We start from the raw sequence: 19,770 nt of genomic DNA, 5'->3' as shown, positions 1-19,770 counted from the left end.
GTCTGGTAATGACCAAGCTAATGACAATTTTAATTTTCTGTATATTTTGTGATATGTATATATATGTCTTAGTTTTTCTGGCTTGAAGAATACCTGTACATAGGTGCCTTTCTCTTCAATCAGAAGAGTTTTGCACAGATTTTTCCCTGCCTTTCCTTTCGTCTGACCTGTTGCTGAAAGAGCAGCGAGCCTCCTGTAATGGGGCAGCCAGGGAAGAACCACTGTGTGCTATGGGTGATTGCGTTACTCATTCTGCCACAATCACAGAATTTCTGTTCCTGTGTCAGATGTAGGGACAAATAGTCCCTAGATCGTCATGAACTTGAAAGTTCATTACCAAAGTGTTGAGTATTGCTGTCCTGAAACCGAGCCATGGCCAAATTAAGGAGGTGTATATTCAATAAGCCTTTGGTTTTGGAATCCCTGCTGCTACAGGAACACGATGTACAAAGAAGGAAATTTTGTGCTGCTTTAGTGGTTTTTCGTTAAAAAGGTGCAGGAGTTTCGATTTCTTGCCTGATCTGTTCAGCTTTAAAAGCTTTTCCAGGATTTAAAGTGGTGACAGATCCCCGCTGCTTGCATTTCAGATTCTAATGTTCTCCATCCTGCTATCCCGAGGAGCTACATATTTATCAAATTCAGCTTTTACAACAGCTCTGCGAGGTGAAATTATCATCACTTGTCAGATGGGGAGGCAGCAGCACGCGGTGTGACCTGCTCGAGCTCGTGCTGCAGACCTGCACCCGGAGAGGGACGGACTCCTTGCTCCCTTTCCGTGCACCTGAACTTCAAAATCATCCTTTTGTGGAAGTTTCGTCCTGCATATTGCCTCGGATACGCTCTGGAACAAAATGCTGTCTTAATAACCACTCTTCTCGTGCCTGTCAGCTTGTTTTATTTCAGCAGCAGCAAATCCACGTTTGGGACCGAGCTCGCCCCTCCTGGATCTCGGTGCCTCCTTTGAACCCAGGCTCTGCATATGGGGACAGCCGACATAATAAACAACTGCTCTGTAAAGCTTTAGTAACGTGAGCATTAATATTGATCCGGCACTGCTTTCTCTAACAACAACAAAAAAATATATATGTATCCGTTATCTTGAGAAACCTTCCAAACAGCTCCAGTCTCCTTTCATTACAGGAGAGAGTTATTAGGACAGATGGCCGAGGTGATATCCGTTTGACCTAGAGATGCTAACTCAAGAGGAGGATCATTAATAAGGTGGTCGGAGATAGGGAGAGATCGCCGTAAAGAGGGTTAAGAAGCAATCTGGTGCACAAAGGCTTGCACAGCGAGAAGTGCCCGGTACCGAATGAGATGGGCAAAGGTGACAAAGTGGCCGCACGGTTTTAAATACTCATCACCGAGTCAAGCAGATTGCCTTTAAAGGCTGATGGTTTTTGCCATGCTCAGTTTCTGCTCCATCGTGAATCCTCCTGGAGAAAAAAAAAAAAAAAAAGGGCCCAGAGCTCTTATATTTAAGACAGAGATTGCACTTTCTCTAATTAAAAAGGAAAGAAAAAAAAAAGGCGCTTTATTGTTTTTTTGCCATGGCCACAGCTGCAATGGCTCAGGTTTGAAAGCTGCTGTCTGGCAGAAAACCAGTCCTCGCCGAGGATCAGACCGTGGCCTTGTTCCAAGAGAAATTTGGGTTTCATTTGACCAAGATAGGATTCCAGATTGTCATCTGAGCATGTCTGAAAAGTGGTGAATGTGTGTCAGTAGTTAAGTGCTCGTGAACTTCCTTAGTCCCTGGATTGTTCAGGACTGACCCAGGCAATTTTTTCCAGATGTCTGGGGGAATCCAAGTCCTTAGCAAAGGGCTGGTAATGCTTCTGCTTCCTTGCTAAGTTGTCTTTGTGGCTTGCAGGAATGCGCATGAAAGCTCGGAGCCAAGACACCCCGATTTCTGCTCTCACCTCTCCAAACTGCACTTTAACCTCTTCTGCCCTTCCCTGGCATCTCCGCACGAGATCATAGAAACTTCTCGGGTCTGGTGCTAGCTTTACTTGGCCTTATAAAAAAAATAAGCATCGCCCTTTTTTGTAGTACAAAGCTCCAGTTCCTGTTCTCCGAACCTCCGCCAAAATTGTTTTTTCGCTTTTGATCCGGCAGCTGCTCGTTTTCGGCAATCCTGAGTAGGTAAAACATGAGAAGTACCTTGGGATGGGAGGGAGTTACAAAAATATGAAATATTGCAGTGCACTTCGGTGAGCCACAGTGTAACGGGGGGGCTGCTTAAGCAGGCACCGTGCAGAAATCTTTAGAAAAAAATATTGAAATTATTCTAGTAATATTTGTCTAGTTTGTTTTTTTTTTTACTATTGCAGTAGCTTTTCATCCAATTTAGTCACTATGATACACTACTTTTTATCCTCGTGGTTTTTACATTAAAACATGTTATGTTGCCATCTCTAATGTGTGGATGTGCAAGCCCTGTCTTTCCTGATGTCTGAATTTGGCTACGCTTTTTGTCTTGTGGCCAAGGCGGAAGACTTCGTTAAATCCCGGCTTTACCGTATGGTGTTTGTTTTAAATTTTATCGCTCTTTAAAATTGAAAATGAAAACAAACTCTTCGCAGCAAACTAAGTACTGAATGGGGTTGGGAGGGAATTGCTCGGTAGCAACCGATGCTGGATGACATCTGATGAATGCTAATTCTTCATCCCCAAAACAATTTTGAGCAGATGAAGGGAGCTGATTTCTGCAACAGCTTAAACAGAGATTGAAATGACTTCCATGATCTGGCAGCAGATTTTTTCCCACAGAGCAGGTGCAGGCTCGGTCCACAGTGATTTCTCAGTTATACTCTAACTTTGCTGTTTCAGAAATGTAATGTCAGTGCCCAGCCAGGCAAAACCTAACTCCCTAACATTTCTGTTTTTCACGGAAGGCTAAGACTTTATCCTCAGGCAAAGTCTCCTCTCTGGGCTGGCTGCTGTAAATCCTCTGGGCCCTGGCAAAAGCCAGAGTTGCTAGCTCATTTTACTTAATTTGTGATGCTGGCAAGATTTGTGCTGCAGCCCAGGGCTCTTAACTCAACTCTACTAAATCAGAGCATTGACACATTACAGTAGAGAAACCTCAGCACGGAAAACCTGAAAATAAATGCCTCCCAAAGAGAGATTTCAGAAAGATGCTGTCTTACGAAGCTCCAAACGGGGTTAGTGTTACGAGTTGCTCAGTGTTTACTGCACTAAAACCACCTGCTCATTAAGAAGCTGGGCTTTATCCGCTAGCATAATATGTTTTTTGCAGGGATGGAACCGGCATGGATGTAATGACGCAATTACAACCGGTGGAAATGTGGCAGCGTAAAACTCCGGTGTGGACGTTCTTATTCCAGACCAAAAATCCTTTTTCCTGCTTAGATAATTCCATTTCAAAAGTGAGGAAGTGTAGCCAAGAGGATAAAGTGCTTGACTGTGGTTCAGGAGATCAGAGTTTCTCTTATTCTCAAACGTGCACTGGCTTTTCTGAGAGATCTCAAGTGAATTTTCTCCTTTCTCTGCACCGTAATGTCACACACGTAAGACTGAAGATGGTCATAGAAGTAGGAAAAAACAAGTAATTGCAATTAAAAAATTAAAAAACAAACAAACAGAGCAACCACACAGGTGATGTCCACACTGGCTTGAAACAGTGGGTGCCTGATGTTCATACTGGGCATGTTTGGGGGTTTGTGTTATTTTCAAAAAATGGCTTTTTTGGTCTCATAGCCTGACTGCCCACTTGTGGCTTGAGCTTAGGTGTGTTCCTCTGGCAGCATATCTCTCATTTTGGTTTCTATAAAGCGAGAATCCAGTTTATGCACTCCAGGATTACTCCATGGTGTAAACAGAGTGACACAGGATGATAGGAGATGGCTTCCAAAGGCACGCTCCTGTACCAACACGCGATGCAGAGGTGTTTCCATATAATCGTAACAGATAATGTCCGCATACAGCAAGCTCTTGAGATAGAATCAGAAAAAGAACCTGGCAGGTTGAACGGGGCTCAGTCCTCTGCTTTAACCTTCAGGCTGCGCCGCTTCAAGAAAAACAAATCAGGTTTAGGAAGACAGTTTCCTAGTAGTTAATCCACCGTCAAAATGCTGTGATATATAAGCAAGACAGCTAATTCCAGTGAATTTTACTTTGATGTATACTTTGCAGTCCACTTTGTTACAGCAAAAACCACTTCAGCCTCTCTTCCTTTGTTTAAAATGAATGAAGCAGGTTCATGTAATCCAAACTGATGCAGTAAGAATTAATCAGGGCATTTTTATACGTGACTGGTGCTTCAGACCTGCTGTGAAAGGTCTGTCACCATGGGTGAGGTACACCCTCGTGTCCTGTGCTCATGGGTTTGGTGTTAGATTTGAGGTAAGGAAACCTGCCAGTTGTGATGGTGGCTGTTGCTGAGAAGAAGCACCTTGTTTTCCTTCCACGTAGACCAGCAGGAGCCTGTTGGATGTCCAGTTCTCTCTTTTGGGCTGAAATTCCTGGGAACTTGTGATGCTTGTTTGTTTCTGTAAAACACATTTTGAATTATCCTAATGCTTTTTGTAAATGTTCTTTGTTACAGAAGAGGAAGAGGAACAGGTGCCTACCGATGGAGGGACATCTGCAGAGGCCATGCAGGTGCCACTGGAAGAAGAGGGAGATATGGAAGAGGACGAGGCCATTAATGATGAAAATTACTTGAGCAAGAGACCATTAGAAAGTCCTGAAGCTGAAGAATTCCCACCTGTGAAACGGCCCAAACTATCTGTTTCTAAAGGTGATGCTCTGGATGGAGCTTTGGAGCCACGTGAGCCTCTTAGCTCAATAAATACCCAAAAAGTACCACCAATGCTTTCTCCAGTTCATGTTCAGGACAGTACGGACTTAGCCCCTCCTTCACCAGAACCACCAATGTTGGCTCCTATTGCAAAACCGCAAGCGCCCAAAACTATAGAGGCAAAGCCATTTGCACCCAAAACAAAATCCAAAACAAGTTCTCCAGGGCAAAAGACAAAATCACCTAAAACTACCCCCTCACCAGTGGTTGCTGGAAGCCCCATACGTTCACCAAAAACTGGATCCAAAGAGAAAAAGTCACCAGGTCGCGCCAAGAGCCCAAAAAGCCCCAAAAGTCCAAAAGCTCCTGCTCATGTTCCCCCACCACCTGTTAAGCCTGAGACACCAAGCAGAACCCCTGTGGCTGCATTAAGTGACAAGGTAGGAAAGGAAAACATTCAAGTAAAACAAGTGCAGACAACACCTGAGCCTGTCACCAAGCCAAATATTGAAAACCAGACTAAGAAATTACCAGTAATGGACAAGACTATTGATGATTCAATAGATGCTGTGATTGCTCGTGCGTGCGCAGAACGAGAACCTGATCCCTTTGAGTTTTCCTCTGGTTCTGAATCTGAAGGGGAAATTTTTACCAGCCCAAAAAGACTTTCTGTTTCAGAGACTACAACTCCTAAACCTTCTGTTTCTGCCAATAATACCAGTAAGGCAGGAGCAACCCCAGTACCTCCATCAGGTGGGACTTCAAGCTCAGACATTTCATGGACAATGGATGACTCGATTGACGAGGTCATTCGAAAGGCAAACATGGGGACACCTTCTAATCCACCTACCAACTTCACTTACTTCTCTTCTCCTTCTGCTTCACCGCCAACTCCAGAGCCTCTTCTCAAAGTCTATGAGGAGAAAACCAAGTTGGCTACATCAGTAGAAGTGAAAAAGAAACTGAAAAAAGAGCTGAAGACAAAAATGAAGAAGAAAGAAAAACAAAAGGAAAAAGATAAGGAGAAAAACAAGGAGAAAAATAAGGAGAAGGAAAAGAACAAGGAGAAAGATAAAGACAAGGAAGTAAACAAGGAAGCGAAATTTCAGTGGAAGGAGCTACTCAAAGATGATGATCTTGATCCCTATAAATTCAAACTAAAGGACTTTGAGGACACAGACACAAAAGTAAAGTTGAAAGATGGCAATACCAAAAAAGAAAAAGAAAAGCATAAAGATAAAAAGAAAGAGAAGGAGAAAGGTAAAAAAGACAAGGATAAGAAAGACAAAGAGAAACTTAAAGATAAGGGTAAGGAAGATAAGATAAAGGTTCCATCAGCACCTCTTGTGTTACCTCCCAAAGAAATGTCTTTGCCCTTGTTCAGCACACCAGCTGCCATGAGGCTTCCCGGCATGTTACCTTCCTTGTCTCCAATGCTTCCTGAAAAACTGTTTGAAGACAAAGAGAAACCAAAAGAGAAGAAAAAGGACAAGAAAGAGAAGAAGAAAAAGAAAGAAAGGGAAAAAGACAAAGAAAAGGAAAAGAAGGAAAAGGAAAAGGAGAGGAAAGAGAGAGAAAAGAAAGAGAAAGAAAAAGAGAAACACAAACATGAAAAGGTGAGTTGTATAGGAGAGTTGACATGGCATATTCGTTTGAAAAGTACATGTGGATTCCTGTATTTGCTGCTGAGCATTCAGGTGATGTGTGATTACAGGTTTGATACTAAAAACAAACAAAAAACAGCTCAAAGTAAGAAGTCCTTCGAAAGTTTCAGGCATCATCCCACCTCTTTGGGAGACAAAACAAAGGAAGTTCAACTTTGTGAATTTGAAATGTGAGATTGTCTTACATTGCTTTTTGGTTTTGGTTTGTTTTTTTTTGTTTGTTTTACCCCAAATTTCTGGTTTTCCTGAACTCACTTTTCACTTTGAAACACACAACAAATGTATGTACTGTTCCAAGGCACAATTTTTGTTCTGTAAATTTCCTCTAGTGGTGTCAGCAACGTTTCATAGAAACTTCAAATTTCATTTCCAGAAGTCCACTGTTTCAAAGATTATAGAAATCTGTAGATTACCTAGTGGGCATAAGTGAGGAGCAGGAGTTATTTGTCACTATGTCAGGAGAAAAAGGAAACAAGTTCACCATTTACATCACATTTCAGAATTGCTACAGAATCCTCCATTAACCAGACCAAAGCCTTGTTGCTCCAATTTGATGGCAGTAAGGAAATTGTTTGCAAACTGTGGTCTAAGTGCATACACTGAATGTTCAAATATCACCTCTAGTTTTGAATTTGAAGCTTGAGAGAGAGAAAGGGACAACTGATTTCGAAATGGGCTGAGCTCCTACTTCTGTAGCTCTTACTGATTTACATCAGCTGAAGACAGTTTCTTCTTTCCAATATCACCTAATCTTCAGAATATCTTTAATATATAAGAAATGAAACCAGCATATTTGCATGTTATCAGATTTGAAATCCCATTAGAAATGGCTCCCCTAATTCAGCATTTGCTGTACTCTTTGTCACTTCACCTTATAATGTGCATTAAATTGTTAATACAAAAAAAAAAAAAAAGAAAGAGATTGTCGTGGATACAGATAACCTTGGATACAGGATTTCCTAAATCTCTGTCCTTAGCATTAGGAAGCACTACTTAATTTCTGGTTTTACAAAGATTCTCTTTGCATCCTGCTTTGAGGATGATACTCAGTTCATACAAGCTCAGATTTGGGATATTCTTCGTTTTCCATTTTTGCCACTGTGAGAGACCATATCCTGTTGTGCTACCTGGTAGACTTGAAACGAACTGATGATTTCAAAATTTAGACTACTTTTTAAGTAGAAAAATGGCTTTTCAGTGCAAAATCCAGCTGACTGGGGAAACTAACATTTGTCTGCTGTGGATGTATCAATGATTGATGGGGTGGTGCTCCAGTTGTCCATGTTAATTTACTGTCCAAGTTTTAGGCTGCAAAACACTGTTTCATGGACTCCTGCTTTGGTCTGGATGGCAGCTGTCTCCCTGCCCCTCATGCTCAAGGTGTCTTATCAGTATTTCATTGAGAATTTTGGGAGAGTTTCCTCAATAAATTAAATACTCTTATATAAAATAGAGATAAGTTGCTTGTTTTTCATACATTTGATTTTGCGTTTCTTCTTCAATTCTCTGAATCTAATTTGATGTAGAGCAATATAACAGCTACACAAACAAATACAAACTGATAAAGCTTGAGTATGGACTGAATATATATACATTAGGAAAAAGAGTTCAACAGTAAGAAAAACTTGGACAAATTAAATTGACAAAGCTGCCCATTACCTTGGCAAAAAGTCCCTGTCAAAAGATAAACTTTAAAGCTAGAATGCATGAAAGAATCCCCAGATAGAATTAAAATTTAAACTGATTCTTGATAGATAAGCTTTTTTTAAATCCACCTCTTTGCTTCAAGTCAGGATTTTAAAAATAAATTTCCCCTTTAAATCTCTTGAGCGATTTTCATTTTTTGCAAGGCCGCACTGCTGGTGTCCTGGAAAAATGGAGAGTTAGAGCTTTATCAGTTGGTGCCCTGAGGTATGTGGCAAAGAAGCTAAATCCTTGAAGATTAGCAAAAAAAATGCAGCACATGGCAATAAGGGGCTTATATGACTACTAGTATTAGTTCAGGTGAAAGAAGTATTGCTTATACATAAAACTGGACAAATCCACTGACAATGTATTTTTAGTTAGCTACAAAGGAGTCTTATATTGCTGGACTTTACCTCTTTGGTGATTTGGGAAGCTTAGTAATCCACTGTAAATGCTCTTCTGCTGGCCCCAATTCCCAGTATTACTCCCGAATGCTGCTCTTTCCTTTTAACCCCTAAAAGTACACATTTCCTTAATTTAGCTTTTAGATCACGCAATGACTTACTTAGGCAGCGGTCGTGCTTTAGGAGCAAATGATGGAGTTACTGCTCGCGACACGTCTGCTTTGGAGGTATAAGTGCAACCTGGAAGGTAGGTTTGGGGGCAGCTGAAAACTTCAGCCCCTGCTGGCCATTACAAACCATCAGACACGTTACATAAAGCAGTAAGTAGCAGCTGTTGGTGTTCTTAAACAGAAGAGTTTACTCTGTATAAGAATCAATGGTAACGTTTCTGTTTTTTCAGTATAATTACAGTTATTATGCAAGCATGTGCCCCATCCTGTTGGGGAATTGAAGCTGGTTGTACCATTTTCCCTGTAATTTACCCCACATTTTTGGACAGAAAGACTCAGAGAAGCACCAAGTACTCCACATAAATGGCTGAAAGCAGAAGTTAAAGCCTAAAGTGTTCAGTCTCAGGGCTGAAGAAGAGGAGACCGGGTAGGGCTTGCAGCTCTGTGCTCTGCTCGAAGTGTTGGGGTGCTGCCCTGGGAACCCAGAGACAAGGCTGGGAGCAAGGGTGCTGCCCTGCACGCGGTGCCAAATTAAAAGCAGACAATTGAAGCAGTTACACCCCGCTTCTACGACAGAGATTACCAGGCATGCTGTAGGAATGACTGAGCAGCTCGTGAAGCAGCTGCTGACCCAGTTTCAGCTAACCTTAATACGCTGAGCTGTAAACTAAAGCAGTCGAGGAACAGCCTCATGAGCAAGGGAGCCGTCCTCACATTGGGGCCGGGCTTGCCACTGCTGTCCCAAAGTAAACAGCTCTTACTCGTGAGTGAAAATCTTGCCATCAGTGCCGAGGAAGACCAGGATATCCACTGTGAATGCTCCTTAGTTTTTGTTCTGCTCCAACCCTGCACACAAAACCATTTGTAAAAAGATGCTTCCTCTCCTCTTGTATCAAAGGATAAGAGTGTGGATTGTTGCAGAGCCCAGTTTTCCTCTCAGAGCAGACTGTGCTGTTAGTGTTTGACATAAAGGAGTGTTTTATGTGCTTTTCTTCTCCCATATGAGCCCCTGCCACCATTTCTTAGAACAGCTTTGCGATATATAAATAATAATGCAGAGGATGTTGATACAAAGGACGGATGAGGGATGAGGTAGGTATCTTTGTGTGCTGGAAGCACAGGCTTCAATACCATGTCTCCATTCAGTGGATGATGCTACAGTCTAAAATGCCAGGAAAGCAGCTAAAAGACTTACACATGGAAAGCAGCAGTGAAATTGTCCCAGCCAGTGGGAGCTCCAGAGATTAAAAAAAAAAAAAAAAAGCCTCTTGCAACATTGCAGGGGCATGACATAACAAAAAATTGGGCTGTATAAACAAAAGGGTAGAGAGTAGCCTGTGAAGCAGGCTGATACATATCCACAGAGAGCTTTATCAAAAAGTGTGGTTAACAGTATCAAAAGAGAAATACTACACAAGCTGCAGCCCTTCTCTCTGGAGTAGACATCTCCTGATGTCCAATTTTTTGGACAAGGTGTGTGGTACAGGACTTTGTCCTTAGCAGTCCTAACAAGTCCTACCTGAGCCCTTCCCTTCTGGCCTGCTGTCTCCTGCACTAGTCTGTGCTGTAAATTGTTTGTGTGCCTTCTCTTTCTCTATGAAAGTATTTTAAAACAGATTCTTGCCACCAAGAATTGCTCAGGTTTCCGTTCAGTGTATGCTTGCTCTTTTTGTCTCAAGTTCTTGGACCATATTTTGCTAAATTCCTGTTTTATTAAATACAGTGATCCACGTGCTCAAAATATGATCAGTCTCTCTCCATGTGTATATATATATATATACATAAAATGTGTGTATATATATATAATGTGTATTTATATATATTTCTCTTATATATGTATATAAGTGGAGCAACTTCTATGTGGAAAATCGTTAGAGTTTCACTGTCAAATCTGAGAAGATTCTGTACAGGTGTTGCAAAGCAGTAGCTTTGGCTGGCTCAAAGTTGGTAATTATGGCAGAGTTCAAAGACTTTAAGGACATATTCTAGTGATCCAAATCCACCAGATACCGAGTTTGGAAATCAGGCCATCTGACTTCCAGCTGGGAAATAACCATTAGAAACCTCAGCCAAACTGCATTAAAAAGCAGTGATTCTGTTACGTGTGTGTGGATAAGCACTTTCGTAAAGAATTCAGTGTCGGTGCTTGAGGTTTATTTGCTTTTCCTGTGTCTAATTTTGATTGAAGAGTGCCACAGTACATTTATGTGATGAATCTGGGTAATAATGGCTTGAATTGAAGTCTCAGAAAAAAAGTGCAAACACCTGTCAAGTTTGAGCACTAAGGTCAAAGCATTTCATGTAATTGTTTATAAACATACCGGATTTTTTACATAAATGCTAAATCGGTAAGACTTGTAAAGAAGTATGCGAGCTATTACACAGTCAGGGGAATTTCAATTTGACTTTTTGGTCCAGAATTCGTATTTTTGGTTTGCTGTGGTTGGGAGCTCCCAGCAAACTGTGACCATCTGTGCTGCAGCACAAAGCGTGAGAGAACAGTAAAAGTATTAAGCCAGTATACTCTGGTTAACTCTATCAGTGCTTTCATGTAATTAATATTGTTTGGGAGGCTCTTTACAGTCTTTGATTGGTGATTGTGTTCCCTTGTACAGATAAAGGTGGAACCAGTTGTTCCAGCTCCATCACCGGTTATTCCTCGGCTGACATTAAGAGTGGGTGCAGGCCAAGACAAGATGTAAGTACAAAAAAAGCCATCTGCAAGGTGGATGCTTAACACAATTCATCATCTGTCACATGTGGCAGCTCTTATTTTCAGTTGAAAAAGGTTAAAAATTAGTGGCAAATGACATGGAGCTATGACATCTTTTGGTCATTCTAACAAAAAATCAAGCAGAACACGTACCAAGAGAAACTTTTTAGATATTTTGCTCTAAGTGGAACCTGTCATCTTCCATCCATCCTGTTTTTCCCAGGCAAGATTACAAGACTCCATCTAGACTCATATGCTACCTCCGGTGACACTGAGTCAGGCTTCCATAATGGATGGGTATCGCTAGAGTAACCTGCAGCCAAGTTTCATAATGCACTTCAGCTAACAGTTGTTTTATGCTTTAAAGCATAACAATTGAAATGCCTTTATGCGTGTCTGTTTTATTATAATTGTTGATGATTATTCCTGAGTGTACCTAACACATCTCAAATGTTTGTTCATTAGCTCCCTAATTATTGGGTGCTGCTGTACAAATAATAGTTGCTTAGTACTGAATAGCCATAAATAGAATGATCCCTATCCTGAGATCATACAGCATAAGCAGGTGGGTAGAGACTCTGGGGAAACCAAGCCTCACTGGGCTTTGTAGGCTACTCCTGTCTCGTGTATGAAAGTTTCATTTAATCATTTTTTTGTCTGTTTTTGATTGCATAGACTACACTTTTGTGTCTGGTGGTAAACCTGAGCACCAAACAGATTTTTCTTTTCTGATTATCCCATTAAACATTGCTAATCTAATTGCTTCTCTTTTATAGACATTCTGAACTAAATCCCCTAATCACTAATTTTTCTGCTTAATAAGTTGAGTGGCATCTCTGATGATTGTTCTGTTTTTCTCTGCTGCCCTATTCTATTCTTTGGCCAATTAGGTAACTGTGAATTATGTTGGTTTGCAGTTGCTACGGGACAGAAGCAACCAAGGATGTTTTTGATGGGACACCACCCCAAATATCAAGGCTTCTTGTTGTTCTCTCTATGCTTTTCTACCATTCCCATTTTCTCCCTTCCACAAAATGAGTGTGATCTAAAATTTCTGTGCCTCGGATCATATGAAAACTCTTGCTATCTCAGGACAGCTGTCTGTCCTGCTGCACACAACCTGAACATGTGCAGCTGGACAGACTGTCCATTTAAAGCCTGCAAATCCACTTTCCATCTCGAGGAGCTATGGTTACTTTCAAACTCTTCTATTCAAGGATTGTAGAAATGTTCATATCAGGAAAAAAAAAAAAAAAGTTTTATTTTCAAGGCAGAACTTGTAGATCATAGTTCTGAAACCATATTTTAGTACCCAAAATACTATTTTGCTTCCCCTCTTATCTCACCCCAATCTTTCTCACGCCCACACACATTTTGAAAAGAGACTTCAGACTTTATCTGCTTCCTACAAATCATGTGATCACATCATCTTCAGGTCTGCTAGCTTGCAGTGTGTCAGAGATACTGACATCTCAGTTTTTGGCCCTCTGGGAAATGCAGTTCTATCCCAGTTTCCTATATACCTCTCTATTGGCACCTTGACAGGTGACTTAGCTTAAAGTTTCTCAACAAAATAAGGAAGAATTAAGCAGTAAAGCAGAGATCTACAGGGGTAGAGGAGTTGTGGAGGCAGCTGATAGGCAGTGCTAAAAAGTGCTTGGGCAGCATCGGTACGGGGCACGGGAGGGGAACTCCATCTTCACCACTTGATACTTATCTTTGATACTGCTTCAGGTTGTGCAATCAGATGAGGCTTCAGTCCTTAGTATTCCATCTCTATTTGTGTACTCATTTCCCTTTCCTTCCCTAGACATCTCCCTTCTATGCCTACCATATGGGCTTTCTAATATTGACTGCCTGTAAAAGTTGCACCTTCTGACCAATGACAAACACAAAATTTTGGAGCTTTGTAATAGCTTTTAGGATTTGTCACAGTTTTCCAAGGCAAAACCCAGGAAGAAATCTAATGTTGCACAATGAAACCCAGTTTGTGCCATGTGGCCTTGGTTCTGGGAACTGTGTTGAGTGGTATCCAATGTCTAATGCAGCAGGGCTTGCAGGTGAGCTGTCTTACTCTAAATAATGTTTTTACTTTCATCCTAGGAAATTAATATTCAGTCTTGACTTAGAGCATATTTTAATTTTCATATGTAGTGATCATTATAAGGACTGGTGTGGCTCTGAGACAAAGTATTACATATGTGGTTTGGGCTTCTGAGGTATACCAGAAGTCTCTGCTACCTGGATTAAAGTTTTTAGTTGCAAGACCATAGTAGGTTCATCAACCTTTTACATAGCTTGTAAGAGACAGAAACAAAAGCTAGGCTTCTGTGATATGTTATGTTGAGGGAAAGTTAAATTTATATTTCTTCTGTGTTGATAACAAAGGTCTGAATATCAGCTAATTGTCAGGTGGGATTGTTGTGTGTTGATTCAGATGCCTCTGGAGCCTTTACTAGCATGGAATTATTTAAAATTATTGTGAATGGCCATGGAAATATGTCAGAAGAGCTTCTGGGGACTGATAGAAATTGATGAGTTATAAAACTAGATGGACTAGTGAGTTCTTTCAGTTTCCTCTGTTAGGAGGAAGAGCTGTTGAGAGGGCTTGGGAGGAACTTAAATACCTATTCAGTTGGAAGCTGGTCTGAACTTCATGCAAAACATTGTCTTTAATGGAAGTACTTGCAAAGCTTGATGAGCTCACAAAGAATGAGCTCACATAGAATCATTTAGGTTGGAAAAGACCCATAAGCTCATCATGTCCAGCCATCACCTAACACCACCAAGTCCACCTCCAAACCATGTCCCTCAGTGCCACGTCCATGTGTCTTGAATACCAGGGCTGGCAACCCCACCACTTCCCTGGGCAGCCTTTTCAATGCCTAGCTGCCCTTTCTGTGAGGAAATTCTTCCGAATTTCAAGTATCTGAAGAAAAGATGTTAGATTTGATAGTACTTAAAATGTATGTGATATTAAAATGTATTTGATAGTACTTAAAATGTAAGTTCAGATCTCCCTGTAAATACAGCAAAAGGATGGCAGCACAAGTCTACTCAAATAATGCAGCGGTGCTGAGGAAGACGCCTTTGCAGTGGAGCAAACAATTTTGCTATCATTTTGCTTCTCAGCTCCTCTGCACGGACCAGCATACAAAGCAGTGCTGGTTGTGGCAGAGAACTTCTATTATTTCGGTGAATACAAGTACGTAGTGGACAGTCGAGCTTGTCTAGTGCACAAATATTCTTCGAACACCCATCAGTTCAAAAGAGATGGCAGTTAATGACATTAGCTTAATGGACATGAAAATGTAGCTCTTGCTGAACGATGGAGAGACCAATATTGGAAAACTGTTACACTTTAGGTTTTTTTGGAAGTGTTTTAACTGCACAGTAAAACAAGAAGAAAGTAGATTCTAATCAAAGCATTTCCATCTTAGTTGTAAACAATTACAGCAATACTTGCTTGGATGCCACATTAGAAGAAATTTACTGGATTCCATTCTAATGCAATTAGAGCTAATTTTGTTCTTTAAATGAATAAAAGGTCAGCTAGTAAATCTAGTTTATCTCAAGTCCAGGCTTCAATAAATTGTTTTATTTAATTTGTTGTAAAAGATCTTATCCTTAATGGGCCTAGCTCTTATTAGTTTGCTTGGGTTCTGAAATATTTATGACCACCTTTTTAGATATGATTTGAATGATATGTAGGAAGGGTTTTTCACTGTTTTTTTTCCACTCCAGTGTTATCAGGGTTGAAGATTGCTAACTGAGTTAGTATAGGAAGGAACTAGAGATGTTATCTTTAAAAAAAATAGTAAAAAGCACAAAGCTACTATAGACTTTTCAATTTTAAATCATCTGCAAATGAGCAGAAATTAATACTTTTATTCAGTTGAATCATGGTTTCTTTTTGTACAGTTATTTTTCCTGAGCATAAATCACATTTCATAAACACAAGTTTTTAAAAACTTTCATACACATGAGTTTCATACATGTACATTTTTAAAAAGCATATCCATTGATGAGCCGTTGACATTCCAGTTACGAGCACAGTTGCCATAAACGTCAGGAAAAGCGTGTGCTGTAATTTTTGATACAGACAAAATACATCAAATACAATTTAAATACAACTTTTAAGAAAAACACATGGTTTCTAACACTAATGGCAGACCACAAAGCAGAGTACCGCTCGTTAGTCATTAAGTGCTTCTGTGACGCAGAAGCAGGATATATGTGCGCATATATATATTCATGTGTTTGTGAAATGAAGCCTCTGAACTTTTATCTTAAAATGTCAGGCTTTTGCTCCAGACTTTTACCGCATTGATGGTGTGTTCCCTGCCGTCAGCAGGAAGACAGACATGAAGAGGGGAAGGACAGGTATTTTAACAGTGTTTAACTTGTAAATCTGACCAGCCGCTCGGCTGAAATTGTCCCTTGTCTTGCATATTTTTAAAGCGAGTAGATCTGTGACCTTCTCCACAAAAATAGCACACATGCTAAGAAATGTGTGTCCATGTGTCTATAAAAATGTGTATTAAATAACCTGTGGATTTTAAAATAAAATCCAAAAAGGATTAAGGGATAGAAGAAGATATTTTTCTTTTTATCCAGATATTTAATTGACTCCACTAAAGCTTTTTATCGCTTGCTAGGATGTTATCAGTCCAAGGCCATACTTACGTTCTTTTGGAGGCTCACTCAACAGCATGATATGCCCATGACAAAAGCCACCAGCCTAACTAACTGACATCCTTTGTAGGGCACCTCAAAGCCAAGTGGCAATATGGACCAAATTAATTTGCAACCTCTAAGTGCAGTCTCTCTGAGTAATATTACTGACTCAGAAGTATCTTTCTGGGACTAAGAGGGGAGCCTGTCCTGTCTCTTTTTGTTTTATTAGAGTTTCTGTGATTGGCCATCTGAGGATTTCCACCCCAGTAGGGTGCTCATAACACGTATTTTTATAAGTTGGCCAAATGGCATATGTCTGACAAAGTGGAAGCCTGAAAGGAAATGCAGCTTGAGAAAATGGCATGATTCTGAAGCTCTATCCTGACCTGAAACACAGCTGGACTGCTGGAAGGTGTTTATTTTTCATAAATCGATGGCTTGGGTCATCACTGCTACTTGCTCAAGAATTGATTATTTGAAGTGCAGCCACAGTTGGGCAACAGAATTCCAATCAAACAGTTCTTTATTCACGCTTTTTGAAATTGCGTAATAGCTTTACCATCTAACCTGTATCAGGATTCCATCAAATTTATTATAGGGTATTGGTCTCCAAAAACACATGCCTAAAATATGGATATCCTATCTGCAACAAGCTTAATTTACAGGAATTGAGCTGCAAACTCCTGGAGATTACATTTTCTTGGGAACACACAAAGTCAGGCTTAAAAAAGGTAAGGGCACCAAAGGAGGAGATGAGAGCTGTTGGCAGCTCCATGAATACACTTTGATTGACCTGGTTGAAGACAAGAAATTAGGCAGACTGTGTTGGTATTCCCCAGAGTTCACTGGGGATCTGTAATTGCTGGTGTAACATGAATATGCATTTTTTGGAAGGTACTCAAACAAATGGTGTTTTTTTGAGCTGTGTAAATAGCTAGATATCTAAGATAGGACTTTGCTATTAGCTTCAATTAAAGTAGACTTCTGCCCTATGTAGTTTTCAAGAATGCCTCTCATTTTGACACTATCATCTCTGGTGGGTATTCATGAACTTTCATTTTTAATGGGCTTGCTCTCTTACGGATAAACAAGACCTTGGGAAGAAACTTTTGAACTTTGGGTGCTATTTAGCAGGGAGCCATTCAGACGTTGATAATTTAGATTGCTGTCTTCACCGTGTTTGCCCACAATAGCTGAATAATGGGGTTCATTAAACTCCCTTTGTAGGCACATCCAAATTGTTTGCCTCTAGCCTTGGCTCCCTGTGTGTGGCTAGGGAGGAAAGGATTGGCTTTTTATTGACTTGTCAAGCCATAGGTTTGCATTACCGGCCAAGTAGCTCGTGACCCATTCCATTTATTTCACTGTTTTGTGGTGGGGAAACAGGTAAAGGAATCCTGCTGGAAGCCCCTCCTTCTGCACGTTTTCATGAATAAGAGCAGTGTTTGTAGCAGTTAAGGCACCGTGACCAAATCCTCCAAAAGACGTAATGCAAGCAGCATGGGGCTATTGTGGGACGCAGCTGTGGGCGGTGTTGGTTACCCCGCGAGACGTTGCTTATTCAACAGAAAGCTCTGGAGGAGAGCTTGCTGTGGAATTAAATAGGAGGGAAAAAGTGATACTTCGGGGAGAAAACTGGAGAAAGGGAAACCACTGTTTGGGAAAATTAAACAATAGAGGCCGAGCAGCGAAAGTCTCTGTTTATTGCAGTGCTAATGGGTATCCCAATTATTTTACAATGCAGCACTTAGCAGTGAAAGCTTGTGTTAACTGTGCTTTGCCAGAATTAACGCCCCGGGTGTCACTCCAGCTCTTGCTGTAAGACAGAGAAGAGCGTGTAATAGTTAAATCGGTTTTGATATGATCAATAGACCACCTAAGTGAGGAGGCAGAGCGATGAAAAATGATCTTGCTCCTCTCCAAGGCTGCAGAGGTGTGCTTTAGGAATTCCAGTGATCTTGGCTGCTCTCATAAATCTGTGTGTGTGTGTATGCAGACCCACATTTTTCTGTTCTATAATCATTAAATTAGAAGAGCTGGAGGACTGGTTTTTCAATGCCTTTTCAAATTCTGAATGGATATGCATTTTAATGGAGATATTGTTTGGAGTATGATTCATATCCCTTTCCTGATTGTTCTTTTGGAGTGCAACATATTGGCCCCAATGCTGCCATGAAAGCCACATGTGTGGTCTTGTATCCATCCAGAAGTCCTCTTAGCTGCAGTGGAGGTTCCCCAGCCCCTCCCTTGCTGCAGGATTGCAGCTTTTACATGAAGGAAAAAAAAAAAAAAAAAAAAAGAAGAAGAAGAATATCATATCCCTTTTAGTGAAACACATAAATAATTGGTTTATATTTCCAAAGGTGATTCAGAATAGTTTTTTCTTCCTTGTATGTGAGTTATTTCCAACTTCAGATTTAGTCTTTAGCTTTTTCTTTCTTTTTTTTTTTCCTTCTTTTTAATTACAGAAGCCACCCCAACTAATTATTCATCCTGTTTATGGTAGCTGGTAGGCTGTGGCGAATTATTTTCATTTTGCTGCTGGCCACATCGGGTGATGACTCCAAAAGTGAATCCATAAAAATGCTTGAGTCATTAGAAAACAAAACAAGTTACTGTGAGATTCTTTGATTTTTCTGCTTATTGCTCAAGAGTAAAAAATTGTATACTGTACAACGCAATTAAAGAAAAAAAAACCTTTGGGCATGTTTAGACACATAAGCAAATTGCTTGTTGTAAATGGGCATGAGCAGCTGCCCTTGCAAAGTACAACATAAATCGATCCAATCTGTGTGAAAGAATGGAAAGGCAGATGGGTATTTGTTTAATAGAATGGTTTTACCTCGTTAGAGGATTATTGCAGGAGATGGGTACTGATTTGTGCTTGTCTTTGATGGAGATGCTTCTTTTTACTGAAGTTTTTAAACAAAAGTAAGTAAAATACATACACCAAAGCACTCATATTTTAGTTCCTGACAGCTGGGCGTGGAGAAGAGCTCCATGGAGAAGTTACCTTCCCTAGACATAAGAGAAGAAGGTGGTCCTACCCAAATTTAGTAAAAGCAACCTATGAACAGCTGAGCTGTACCTATACAGAGCCTACAAGTTCAGGACTGGCATCTTGCATGTTTCTTACAGAAGTATGTCTCAGTAACAAGCTGGAAATTACCATTTCAGACGTTCCTAAACCCATGCTGGCATAATTTCCTAGTAGTTAATGAAATTTTATATTCTACCCTGGTTCCCATTAAAACGGGTAGATGTAGCTTCTAGATCATGCATCCCATAACATTTCCCAGGACAAATGATGATAAAGGGCAGTTTGCAATGAACACATAAGAGAAAGTTTGCAAAGAGCTCATTGGCATAAACATGTTTTACCAGCTTCTGGCTTTGCTGTTCAGAGCTCAGCGCAAGGGGATAATGTTAGGTGGTTTTCCCATCGAAGCTCTGAGCAGCTTTGTTATTGATGATAAGAGAGAAAAGAAGATGAAAGATAGCGAGACGCCACGCTACCAGCTCAGTTGTGTTTTGTCAGACTGGCGATGAACCATCCCGAGCTGTAAGTCAGGATGGTGAGAAAGAATAGGAGGGAGATGTGGGAGTCATTGGCAGAAAGGCGGTTGTGGTTGCTGGGAGAAATAGCCTGGTGTAACAGATACAGAGGGTGGAGGCCACAGACAGGACTCTGTTT

General features: G+C 40.6%; 1 protein-coding gene across 1 annotated transcript in view; it reads left to right on the top strand.

Annotated features, from left to right (window-relative positions):
• The window catches only part of TAF3 (TATA-box binding protein associated factor 3), a 114,226-nt gene that overhangs the window by 80,313 nt on the left and 14,143 nt on the right, over nucleotides 1-19,770 (top strand). The window contains exons 3-4 of the mRNA XM_068670078.1: nucleotides 4,568-6,378; nucleotides 11,302-11,384. Of these exons, the coding sequence (XP_068526179.1) occupies nucleotides 4,568-6,378; nucleotides 11,302-11,384 (1,894 nt within the window). The remainder of the gene's footprint in view (nucleotides 1-4,567; nucleotides 6,379-11,301; nucleotides 11,385-19,770) is intronic.

This window comes from Anas acuta, chromosome 1 (genome assembly GCF_963932015.1).
Source record: "Anas acuta chromosome 1, bAnaAcu1.1, whole genome shotgun sequence".
NCBI lineage: Eukaryota > Metazoa > Chordata > Aves > Anseriformes > Anatidae > Anas > Anas acuta.
Note: the sequence above shows the minus strand (reverse complement) of the source record. Positions and strands in the feature narration are given on the sequence as shown.